At 37.8% G+C, this 12,929-nt stretch overlaps 2 protein-coding genes across 3 annotated transcripts; both read left to right on the top strand.

The window, feature by feature from the left end:
* Positions 1 to 132: 132 nt before the first annotated feature.
* On the top strand, positions 133 to 2,225 carry LOC113168114. The gene is made up of 2 exons (XM_026369119.1): positions 133 to 338; positions 880 to 2,225. The coding sequence occupies exon 2, from the start codon at positions 945 to 947 to the stop codon at positions 2,094 to 2,096; it is 1,152 nt and encodes a 383-aa protein (XP_026224904.1). The 5' UTR covers positions 133 to 338; positions 880 to 944; the 3' UTR covers positions 2,097 to 2,225.
* Positions 2,226 to 6,100: 3,875 nt separating this feature from the next.
* LOC113168469 (protein FAM111A-like) lies at positions 6,101 to 12,879 on the top strand. 2 transcript variants are annotated; one of them, XM_026369485.1, is made up of 6 exons: positions 6,101 to 6,166; positions 6,599 to 6,723; positions 7,650 to 7,708; positions 7,950 to 7,997; positions 10,113 to 10,160; positions 10,255 to 12,879. In XM_026369485.1, the coding sequence occupies exons 3-6, from the start codon at positions 7,682 to 7,684 to the stop codon at positions 12,022 to 12,024; spliced, it is 1,893 nt and encodes a 630-aa protein (XP_026225270.1). In that variant the 5' UTR covers positions 6,101 to 6,166; positions 6,599 to 6,723; positions 7,650 to 7,681; the 3' UTR covers positions 12,025 to 12,879. The 2 variants fall into 2 exon arrangements, with proteins under 2 accessions (XP_026225270.1, XP_026225271.1); XM_026369486.1 differs by lacking the exon at positions 7,950 to 7,997.
* Positions 12,880 to 12,929: the final 50 nt, after the last annotated feature.

The following is a 12,929-nucleotide window of genomic DNA, read 5'->3' as shown; positions in this document are numbered from 1 at the left end:
TTAAACATTACATCTCCAGTCAAACTGTGCTCTCGTGAATGGCTGGTTTGTCGTCTAGGAAACAAATAAGCCAATCAGAGATGTTCAGAATAAAGTTGGTGACACTTATTCAGTTGGGGTGTTGGAGACGATCAGTTCAGGAAATGTAGTGGTTAGGAGATCATCGTTAGTATTACTTTTATTATTTATTCATTTTACTATTCATATTATTTTTATTAATATTCGTTCTATATCAGTGCCACTGGAAGTAGAGTAAGTGTAAATTGCATTTAGTTATTTGGCAGAAAGTTAAATTTGGACAACATACATTTGATCAACAATTGAACTTCATCTAACAGGTAAAGTAACCTTGTTTTTATGTTAAGGAAGGAATTTCTAAATAATTTTATCATTATCATCATAATCAATAATCATTGTTATTATCTTATATGTAACATGTTACATCTTCCACATAATTGTTTTGACTGAAACCTTTTACTAGTCTAAATAATCTGCAGAAAGAGTTTCTAACAGTATGTTACACATGTTATTTCTGTAGTAACAAAAAAAACGTAATGCATCATACTAAACCAGAGCTGAGTAAGAAAGTTATTTTGTTTGCGCCACCCCCTTCACAGGATGCAAGAGTCGCCATTTCATGTAGTTTCGTTTGTATCTGCGCTGACTTTTCACTAAATGGCTGCTGAACACAGACAGGAAATAAAACTATAGATATGTATACGCACACAGTAAACAGACATTAGCAGATCATCATCTGCCTATATCTGTAGAATATAGGCAGATATATAATTCTGTACAGATATGGAGGAAGCGTAGTTAACGTTTTAATAACAATATCTTTACTATCTAACTTTTGTTTCTCGTTCTCTTTTTCTGCAGGACAGACATTTATGTGAAATCATAATCTACAGTCCAGTTGGGTATTAGCAGATCCCAGTAGGAGTATGGAGCAGCCGGCCAACAATCATTTACATCTTAATTACGTCGTAAATAACAGTTCAACTTCTCTGAAATCATTTAATCACAGAATCAAAGACATTTTAAGAAATGGAGCCAGCAAAAGGTCAAAGTTAACTTATGGAGAGGAAGAGAAAACGGACAGTCGCTTTATTAACAATTCCAAATTCACTTACTTTGAGAAAAATCTGTTTGGTGTAAACATCGATGAAGATCAGGAACTAGACAAGTCAGTCTGTAAAGTGTTTGGTCCTAATATTTCACAGGGAACTGGCTTTGTCTTTTTTTCCAACTTTATCATGACTAATGCCCATTTATTTGAAAACTACATTCAGGGAGACTATTTAAATTCTGATGTTCATGGGTTTGCTCAGTTTAGCAATGAACCTGAGCAAACCTACAGATTTACAGTTAAAGTATTCGACATAAAGTGTGATTTTGCATTGCTCGAGCTTAATCTGGATCGTCTATCAAAGATTTTTGATTTACCACCAGGACTGCTTAAAAAAACTTCTCCACCACCTTTACACGGCAGCGGCTGTAAAATTTCTGGTTATCCCGGAGGAGATGAGAAAAAAATGGAATCCACGGAAATCATTGAGAAACAGAAGAGGGAGCAGGCTGTGTATGATCTTTTATTTATTGGCAAAAACAGGTCTTCACAAATCATGAGAATTATGAAAGAACAAGGTTTTGCGAATGTATTGCTGGGTAGAAATGAGGGAGACAAGGTTGTCGCGTACAAAACTCGAATGGGTCCTGGTTCCTCTGGTTCCCCAGTGTTTAATGATCAAGGAGTATTTGGGATGCACAGAGGAGGACATTGGTATCGGAGTGAAGCAGCTGCTGAGTGTAGCATTGTCTTAGGGTTCGCCTATCCTCTCTACGTTATATTTGGAAGACTCGTTATTTTACTTAAGGAGAGTAGAAGTTATGAACTATTAAATAAAATTAAAGAGGAAGTAAAAGGAAACAGCTACTTAGAAGAAATACTCAGGGCAGAGACGGCTGATGATTCGGACGAGCCAATGGAGATTAACTTGGATCAAACGAATAAGCAACCTATCAACATACAAGGCTTTCAGTTTCCTTTCCAGGATTACAGATTCACAGAACAACTCCAAATAGAGCTTAATTAAGGATTGTAACTCATCAGGAAAATTGTAACAGAAAATGCTTTACACTGCTTTAGAGGGAGTTTCTCCTCTCCGCTGTCGCCTAGTGCTTGCTCAAGGGAAATTTGTTTGACTTTTTGCATTATTATATGTTGTTTTATTGTTATATATAAATATAATTCTTTCCAGTTGTATATGTTTTTTATATAATTTGTAAGGAACATGATACCAAAAATACAGTTTGTTCTTTTAAAATTTGGTTTTCTGTCATTTTTTAAGTATATTAGAGTTTCTAAAATGTTCCGCCTTGCCATATTAACAGGCCAGTAGAACACTTTTTTTTAACAAATTAAGTCCATGCGTACTGTAATTATAACAGAACTGATTTAAATATTTGAAATTAATTTTATATAGTCATATTCAGTTAATATTTCGTAGATCCTGGGACAGACCCTTCTTAAGTTTGACAATAGATCTGTCAATAGATCTGACAATAGATCTGCACCACCCTACCACTAACCCGGCTGGTTAGTGTAGTAGTAACATCACCACCTCCCATGTGGGAGACCGGGGTTCAATCCCAGCAGTGGCCTACCTCCAGTAGGGGTCCTTAGGCAAGACCTCCTCATGCTCACCCTGCCTACCATTGTACTGATATATGTAAGTCGCTCTGGATAAAAGCGTCTGCTAAATGACTAAAAATGTAAAATGTAAATGTAGAATAGAGTCAGCACGTTAGTTGGAGGTAGAACAGCTTTCTCTATCCTGGCTAGACATTCAGAAAGGATGTGTATGGAGCGTGCCGTGCCGTATAATTTATTTTCTTTACTTTCAGTTTCTTATTGTGTAGATAAGTAACTACAATAGGAAATTAAGTTCTAACCTCTCAGATCAGATTCATTATAAATTTGAAATCATACAATTTGATCAATTTCCCACTGGGATTATTCAAGATTTTTTTTATCTTAAACCCTGAATCTCAAAAGACAGAACCGTGTAAAAGATGCAAACTTCAGAAATGTACACTGTATATGGCATAAAATACTATATAATAAAATTAAATATAAATTATTGTTATTATTCCCTAATTGGCACACCAACGTTTCAGAGGTCAGTGTCTTGTCCTGACCTCGTTCTTTGGTCTTATAACGTTGCTGAACCTAGACCTGACCAACTGCAGCAAACCCCAGATCATAGCACTACCCCCACAGGCTTGTACAGTAGACAATAGACATGATGGTGCATCACTTCACCCACCTCTCTTCTTACCCTGATACTCCCATCACTCTGGAACAGGGTAAATCTGGACTCATCAGACCACATGACCCAGTGGGTGGACCTTCCACTGGACAGTTCTTAATCTTTACAATCTTTACCGCAAAGATGTTTTCTTTGCTTGATTCATGTCAATAATTTGACTCTTCTGATCAGACTAACATCTTATTTACAACCACAGGATGTGTCTTCAGACATGGTTGTTTAAGGAATGAGAAGCTACTCACTGCATCAGTTCATCAGCATTCAGTAACAATTTTTTTTTGTTGTCACCGTTTCCTCTTACCGGATGTATGGGTAGTCATTTCATATGGTTTCATTTGTATGTGGGCTGACTTTTCATTAAATGACTGTTCTATAGAAAAGGCGAGATGTTGTGTGTATGGAACATTAGCAGATCATCAGCACCTTCAGTCATCTGCCTATACAGTGAGGGAAAAAATTATTTGAACCCCAGCTGATTTTGTAAGTTTGCCCACTAACAAAGAAATGATCAGGCTATAATTTCAATGGTAGGTGTATTTGAACAGTGAGACACAACAATGACAAAAAAAATCCAGAAAAATGCGTTTCAAAAAGAGTTATAAATTAATTTGCATTTCCATGAAGGAAATAAGTATTTGATCCCCTATCCGTCAGCAAGATCTCTAGCTCCCAGGTGGATCTTATACAGGTAACGAGCTGACATTGGCAGCCCTCTCAGCTCGTTACCTGTATAAAAGAGACCTGTCCACAGAAGCAATCAATCAATCCAGATTCCAAACTCTTCACCATGGCCAAGACCAAAGAGCTTTCCAAGGATGTCAGGGACAAGATTGTGGACCTACACAAGGCTGGAATGGGCTACAAGACCATCGCCAAGCAGCTGGGTGAGAAGGTGACAACAGTTGGTGCAATTATTCGCAAATGGAAGAAACAGAAATTAACTGCCAATCTCCCTTGGTCTGGAGCTCCATGCAAGATCTCACCTCGTGGAGTTTCAATGATAATGAGAACGGTGAGGAATCAGCCAAGAACCACTCGGGAGGAACTTGTCAATGATCTCAAGGCAGCTGGGACCATAGTCACCAAAAAAACAGTTGGTAACACACTACGCCGTGAAGGACTGAAATCCTGCTGTGCCCGCAAGGTCCCCCTGCTCAAGAAAGCCCATCTACAGGCCCGTTTGAAGTTTGCCACTGAACATCTGACTGATTCAGAGGAAGACTGGGTGAAAGTGTTGTGGTCAGATAAGACCAAAATCGAGCTCTTTGGCATCAACTCAACTCGCTGTGTTTGGAGGAGGAGGAAGGCTGCCTATGACTCCAAAAACACCATCCCCACTGTCAAATATGGAGGTGGAAACATTATGCTTTGGGGGTGTTTTTCTGCCAAGGGGACAGGACAATTGCACCGCATCAAAGGGAGGACTGGATGGGGCCATGTACCGTCAAATGTTGGGTGAGAACCTCCTTCCCTCAGTCAGGGCATTGAAAAGGGTCGTGGTTGGGTACTCCAGCATGACAATGATCCAAAACACACGGCTAAGGCAACAAATCACTGGCTCAAGAAGAAGCATATTAAGGTCATGGAGTAGCCTAGTCAGTCTCCAGACCTTAATCCCATAGAAAATCTGTGGAGGGAGCTGAAGGTTCGAGTTGCCAAACATTGGAGAGGATCTGCAAAGAGGAGTGGGCCAAAATCCCCCCTGAGATGTGTGCAAACCTTGTGGCCAACTACAAGAAACGGCTGACCTCTGTGATTGCCAACAAAGGTTTTGCCACCAAGTACTACAAAGCACGTTTTTCGAAGGGATCAAATACTTCTTTCCTTCGTGGAAATGCAAATTAATTTATAACTCTTTTTGAAACGCATTTTTCTGGATTTTTTTTGTCATTGTTGTGTCTCACTGTTCAAATAAACCTACCATTGAAATTATAGACTGATCATTTCTTTGTTAGTGGGCAAACTTACAAAATCAGCTGGGGTTCAAATAATTTTTTCCCTCACTGTATCTGTACAGGAAGGGTTCAGGCCCATACTGAAATGTCAGTCATTACATTTGGTATTTGTCATGAAAGTCTGGACAAGGCTCTCCTCCCCATTCTTGTGAATGAGGTGTTCACATCAACTCTTTAAAAGAATTTCTACAGATGTGGCACTAGCATCCATTTGTACTCAATAATAAGCTTAACGTGCAATTTCACCAAAATGTTGCAAACTGTGTGTCCTTACATTAAATTACCTTAATTCATCACTGTTCAGCTTTTAGGAACTCAATAATGAAGATGTATTTGCTTTAGCTATGATACATATATAAATCCCACATGTGCAGGTGTGAAAGCTAAGTAGAAAGTGAGGCAAAGACAAATGCTCTGTCTCAATAGCTAAGAGAAGACAACTTTCCATTACACGTCCTTCACTTCCTTGTTGGTCTAAAGACAGGTACCTTTTTTTTTTTGATCTTCCATTTTGTGGTTTGGCCTAATTTGTCACATCAGGGTTTTTCCAGAATCATCTGTGACCTTAAAGCTACAGAGACAACTTCCTGCTATTCTCGTACTGTCCCATGTTCTCTCCTATATAAAATCTATCGAACTTATTTTGACATGTTATAAGAGGTGTGATGACAGTGATTCTAGAACATTTCATTATATACTTTGCTAGAATCTGTCTAAAACTGGTCTTAGATTAGGGCTTGTTGTCAGTCAGAAGGGTTAATATAATGTACCAATGAAAAGTGAGCACGAGTCAGGATCTGCCCAGTAGACACCCCGCCTTTTTCCATCTATTCTCCATCACAGCAGGCAAATTTTCAGAGCAGAATGACCAAAATCAAGGTAAGACACCCAGATTCTTTCTTTACAAATACAGTATGTTGTAATTGTTAAATTTAATAAATTACTAATGGTAAATGGTAATGATATAAATAAATAGAAAAAACAGTTTTTTATTTTGACTTGCACTACTTTGACCTTTGTATTTACCTTCATGACTTGGCAAGAAATTCACATTCAAACGTTTCACACATTTAAACTAAGGTAGTGTAAATAAATTTTTGGGATTTTCTAAACAACTCTAAATAGTGTATGGTTAATTAATTCTGTACAATGTAAAGTGACTACAGATGCTTTTTAATTTGGCTTGGTGCTATACAGATAAACTGAATTGAACTTAAATTGTTTATTATTACATCTACCATGTGTTAAAACCCGGTTGTGTGACTATAGTGAATTTATAGTGAAGTTATCACTTTCTACTTAATTACACAGCTCTGACAAGGTGAGTGTTCCCCAACTCCAGCCAGAACAGTTTTCAGCTCCTACCTAAGGATTTGGGTGAAGTATCTGCGAGTGTCTTTGTGAGGCAGCAAAGTACAACTTTCTCCAACCAGAAGGTATCTGGAACAAATTATAAGTAACTTATCTTTATTATTTTAAAACAAAATCTTTTCAGTTGGGGAAGGAGGGACTGTCGGGCTGTAGCAGGAGATAATTGGATTTGCTGAGCACATCTGACATCTAGTGGAGATGCTTTGTAAATACATGATGTAAAAAGTGCCTTTTCAAATTTCTTTTAGATAACTAATGCAGACAGCAAGCAGGGGAAAGTGCGTGCTGTCCAGACAAAATCATTAAAAAAAAAAAAAATTGGACAACACCACTGATACTATTTGTATCAACTGAATTTCATGTATTTTAGATATTCCAGAAACACTATTAATGTTAAAAATTGTTAGTTAAGACAATAAATTATGTTAATCATGGTTAGGGTTAGGGTTAGGGGATCTGAAATGTCAGAGAATAATTTCTTAAAATATAAAATCAAATTACTTTTTGATGAATTTCTCTTGTACCACTGAGAACATTAGAAAATGATGGCTGAAATATGAAAAGTCTGTTGTAATACTGAATTAATGAAATAGGCTTTGTTGGGTTTCTTTGTTGGTTTGTTTCTTTTTTTTTTCATGATTTCTTAGTCCGGGGGGATTTTTGGGGTCGGGCAGAAAGAAAGAAAAGCTCAATGACACACTGGAGCCACTGAACTGAAGTCAACCCAGAACTACTGAAAATCCAATTGAAATTTCTAACATTGTAGTGTTTTTTAGCATTATGTCCTGTGACTGATCTGGTGTGTTACGATAAATATGTTTATTATTTAGTTTTATGGCATTTAGGAAATATTCCTGAAAATGGCTTCAATTTACCTATATTGAGAAATAATCACTTAATTTCAAGTATGGAATGTTTCTAGTGACTCAACAAATCTATCATTGATCATTTGAAACTATTCTGTTCTGTGCATTTGTTTGCTCTTTTGCAGAAAAGAGAGCTGTTACCTCTGAACCCCAAACAATGGCAGAAGGAAACATCAAATCTCATGTAAGCAATTATATACAGCAAACTGGAGCAAAATCAAAAAAGTATTAAATATTATTTTGAAATGAATACAGCTGCATGTCCAACTGGGTTCTAAAGCGCAGGTTCTGCATGTCCTAGTTAGACAAACACTAGAGTTTTGAAATGATGATTTGATTCATTACAGGAAAAAGAAAAACAACTATTTCACATCTCTGTACATTGTTCTTAAAACATTACTTACAAAGTAATTTCTTATTTTCAGACACTCAGTAAAGATAAAGTGAAGAAAGAGGATCTTGGTGATACTACGGTTAGTTTACTGTAACACATACACAGTGTATTTTAAGACTGCATTTTAATTAAACAAAGATAGCAATGTAACTTTGATGTTCTCACTTTAATTTCTTGCAGAAACACAGTACCTTAGATTTGAAGTCAAATTCAATTCCAAACATGATAATAAATACAGCTTTCATTGTGGTCAACCTCACACAGTGCTGGCAACAATAAAATAATTTAAAAGGAGATAGAGAACAAGTGGTCAGATGAAAACATTTTAACTCAATTGGAAAAAGCATTTAAGAAAGTTAAAAAGCTTTGCATAATACCCTGACTTCTATTTATCATCCATCCCCAGAAAAATCAGCCCAAATCACACATCCACCATGTTGGACACACCTAACAGACCTCTTTAGGGGGGAGCAGGATGTCAGAGGTGTTACTCTTACTGTAAATCTTTTCGTTTATGTTTACATTTGGTCATTTAGCAGACGATTTTATCCAAAGCGACTTAGAAGTGACGAACAAGTCAAGCAAAACAAAATCTAAGTCAAGGAGAAAAACATCAAAGCAAAGTGCTATTAAAAAAGTGTTTCTGTTTCAAGAGATGAGAGTACAAGAGAGGAGAAAAGTTTTGTTTTTTCAGGTGCAAAGGAAGATGCAGAAGAGTTCTGTTTTCAGCAGTTTTTTAGATATTAAAAGTGAGGTGGTTGAGTGTGCAGAGTTTGGCAACTCATTCCACCATTGTGTGATCACTGAGCTGGAGACTTTTCCTTGGTGTTTTTTGTGTGGTGCCGAGCGCAGTGGACAGGAGGGGACTTAAACCTGAATGATAGAACTGAGGTAAGATGAAGCTGTAGAGTTGACCAGTCTGTAGACAAGAGACAGAGCTTTGAACTTGATCCTTGCAGCCACAGGAAGCCAATGCAAAGATCTGAAGAGTGGTGTGACATGAGACCTGGTTGATTAAAAATGAGGTGTTTTGCCGCATTTTGGATCATCTGGAGGGGTTTGATTGTGGATGCCGGTTTTGTCAGAGTCAGAATGACGTCCCTGCCAGGATAACTTGAAGGTTTGTTCGAACAAGTATGAAAGAAGCCAGGCTAGAGCTGATCCAGAGATGCCCAAGAAGAGTGGAGTGCATCGGATCCAGAGAGCAGGTGGTCTGGCAATTCGAGAGGAGGACACGTTGTCCTCTGACAGTGTTGAAAATGTGAAGTGAGAGGCGTCGTTGGGTTTTGTTAGTAGAATGTCATCGTCAGGAGGAGAGAATTGGAAGCTGATGGCTGCCACCTTGTTGGTAAAAAAGGAGGCGAAGTTGTCAGCTGTGAGACAGGTGGGGGTGGATAGAGTAGAGGTTTGAAAGTTGAGAACAGCTTTCTGGTGTCTGTGGTGTTGCTGAGCTTGTCCTGGTAGTATTCAGTCTCCGCCCTGGTGACACTGTAAGAGAAAGATTGAAGCAAATCCTGATAATCAGTTAGAGCAGGTTGAGATGTGGATTTGCGCCACTTCCTCTCAGCACTCCTGAGCACCGTGCGTTGTTCACGGATCTGGTCAGTGAGCCACGAGTTGGAAGCTGAAGGACGAGCAGGTCTAGAAGATATCGGGCAGAGAATATCCAGGCAGAATGAAAGTGTATCGCAGAGCCTGTCTGTGGCTGTGTCTGTGTCAGATGTGGAGAGAACCTGCGATGAGGGCAGTGCTGCAGAAACCAGGGAAGAAAACTGATCCACTGTATGACTGATGAAATCTCTTCCACAATACATGGACACTAAATGTTAATACATTTATACAATTTACAGAGGAGAGGAAGTTTTCATGGACAACCTGCCTTCTAGCCTATTAAAAAATGTCAATTGTTTCTGCTTAATCACTAGGTAATTGAGAATTTATTTTAATTTCTCAATAATAACAATGTGAAGCACTGGGCAGACCATAGCGAAGTGTAGTAATGTGGGTCTCATTATTTTAGTATAAGTTTCATGTTGCAGCAAATTATTTAACTATTGAGACAAGGCTGTAATCATGACAGCCAACATTCAACATTGTTTAAAACATAATCAGAACTAGTAATACATGGAGGATATATAATTGCTCATGCATATAAACAAAAACATGACACTGACTCTTGTTTTCTCCTTTGTAGACTGTTAAAACAAGTCAAGTGAAAGAGGAGGACGATGGTGATACCACAGTCAGTATTCTGTTTCTACTGCATATACAGAATAGGCAGTGTCTTTATTACCAAAACAGATGTTGTAATATTTTCTCATTTTTATTTCTTCCAGACCAGACCTTCACATAAATTTACAGTGGACTTCAAAACCGGAAACAAATATCAGGTCTTCTGTGATAAACCTCTCACAGTGCTGGAAGCAATAAAATCAAATTCAGAATGTAAAAAAAAAATGAAGAAGATGAAGTGGGAAGATGAAAAAACTATAATTCGGATGGGATGTGGAGATAAAGAATCTGCCATTGCCACACATTTTCCTGGTTTCTTAGTCAGTGATGGCGAGTTGCTTACTGTGTCATGTAAAAAAAGAATTGTTGAAAAGGGCCAAGATCACAAAATTGATCCAAACAACAAATATATTTTTTTCTACATTGATACAAAGGGAGGACATAAAAGCATGTGTAAAATTAATGAGATTGTCAGACACTTTGCTGTCAAAAGGTTTAAGTATCTCTGTGTTTATGGAGAGGAAGGGATGACAGTGAAGGAAGCTCTGAAGCGTGACGGTCGTTTCACTGATGACATGGGTGAATTTAAACTGTCTGACAATGAAACAAAAAATATTATCAGTTGCACAGAAAAGGTTAAGAACATAGATAAAAAAAAGCTAAAGATAATTATTGAGACAGAGAAAACAGTCCCAGAAGACAAAGAAGGGCAGGAAAACCAAGGTGCAGCAAATAGGTCAGAACACAAGCCGGGCACCAAAGCGATCTTAGATGCAGCCCAGCAGACTGGAATCAGTGTGAAAAGAGTGGTGGAAAAGAGCAGCAGCGATGAGACTGAGGAGATTTATGAATTACTGCGTCAGCAGTTTCCAGAGCTAAAAGAAATAATGGAGAGTAGATTTACTGAAAATTCTTATCAGGAGGAGCTGAAGCTGAGGACAGAAAACTTTGGGAAGATCCAACAGTCATTCAGTGAAGTTCACAGAGTCAAGGATCTGCTGAAACTGGGCAGGTCAGTTTGTAAAGTGGTTGTTGAGGGAGTTTGTACGGGAACAGGCTTCGTACTGTTTGATAACTTTATCCTGACTAATGCACATTTATTTAAAAATTGTGTTGAAGGAGAAAAGCTGCAGGATGGTATCAACGTGTTTGCTCTTTTTAACTATGATAAACCTGAGCCAAACACAAATTACTACTACTTCAGTAGTAAGACAACATTCAATGACTTTGATAGGGAACTGGATTATGCCATACTCGAGCTGAACACTCAGGCCCAAAAACACAACATAAAATTAAAAAAGAATATAAAGATACCACCAGGGCTGCTGAAGGAAATTGGTCCAGTGCCTCAGAACGGTGAAGCCTGTATCATTGGTCACCCAAAAGGAGAAGTGAAAAAAATGGATCCCACATGTATCATTGAGACCGAAAAGAGGGATCAGGCTGTCGATGATCATTTACAACAATACATGGACACTCTGTTCATCATTCACTCAATCAGTCAAGTGATCAAAGATCAGGGCATTGAAAACATAATGATGGGTGGAAATGAAGCAGATGATGTAGTGACCTACAACACTTTCATGTATCATGGGGCTTCAGGCTCTCCAGTCTTTGATGCTTGTTGCAAAGTTTTTGGTTTGCATTCGGCAGGATACTTCTATGGGTTTCCACGGGAAACCAAAAATGTGATAGAGTTTGCCCGTCCTCTGCTTACTATATTTGGAAACTTTGTGAGGAGGCTGAAAAAAAAGGAAGATGAGGATATATTGAAGAGAGTTGAAGAGGAAGCAGAGGCAAACCAGCACCTAGAAAAGGTTCTGAAGTCTGTGTTAAATGATCCTGAGGAGCCAATGGATGTTGATAAAGAGTGATGGTGTATTCAGAGGATCCTGAACACATTGAGCTGTATAACCTCTAGTTCACAAAATCCAGAAGTGACAGAAGCACAGTTTGACCAAACAATTGACCAAATGCAAATTTGTTAACCCAGCAAATGTTTTATACTTCACTGTTAAAGCATTTTTTTCTTTAGTTAGTTTGTTTCACCTTCTATAATTATAATCATCAGCTGTTGTTGCTTTTATTGATATTTTATTTTAACTTTAATGGGGAACCTAGTTGATCTGCTGTATCCAGATCAAGCAGCTGTTAACCTGTGAAGTAAGACGACTTTACGACTTTCAGTGTCCTGTTGTTTTATAGTATTCTTTTAAAACTACTGTATTAAAACTCACTTTCATTGTTCAATATCCATTTCTTCTTCTTTTTCCCCGCAAATCTGACAAGAAATTACAAACTAGCAGCTCATCAAATAGTCATTTCAACATGATGCCACGTTTTTAGGTGATGTTTAGTACAAGTAAACGTTACACGCAGCTAAAAATCATAGAGAGAATGACTCCAGAACTGTAATAATAATAAGTGATACTTTATGTATGATCTGTATGAGACAACAAGGGTTCAGTGGACAGTGTCTTGTCCAGGGTCACTTCAACATGTGTCCAGGAATCAGAGGAACCATGAGTGCAGCTACCAAAATGTGCCTCCTTTATTTTGTCTACTTTACTCCTCTCACTTTTTTCTTTCCTTTGTTTACTACTGAGGACAGACAGTGTCAATAATGAGCAGATAGTAAAGCCCAATGAGACCAATTTTCATCTTTTCAGTTGATTTGATTTTACAATACTAATTAGTTTGCTTTTATACTGGTGTGAGTGAAAATTTCTATACAAATAAAATTAACTTAACTTTCTTTTATACACTTTTTTATTTGTTT

This window comes from Anabas testudineus, chromosome 18 (assembly GCF_900324465.2).
Source record: "Anabas testudineus chromosome 18, fAnaTes1.2, whole genome shotgun sequence".
NCBI lineage: Eukaryota > Metazoa > Chordata > Actinopteri > Anabantiformes > Anabantidae > Anabas > Anabas testudineus.
This window is presented reverse-complemented; position numbering and strand designations above follow the sequence as displayed.

Coding starts and splice junctions, on each gene's coding strand:
- LOC113168114 (XM_026369119.1), top strand. CDS start 945: ATGGAGCAGCCGGCCAACAATCATTTACATCTTAATTACGTCGTAAAT.
- LOC113168469 (XM_026369485.1), top strand. CDS start 7,682: ATGGCAGAAGGAAACATCAAATCTCAT. Junction 7,998..10,112: donor AGGATCTTGGTGATACTACG/GTTAGTTTACTG, acceptor TCTCCTTTGTAG/ACTGTTAAAACAAGTCAAGT. Junction 10,161..10,254: donor AGGACGATGGTGATACCACA/GTCAGTATTCTG, acceptor TATTTCTTCCAG/ACCAGACCTTCACATAAATT.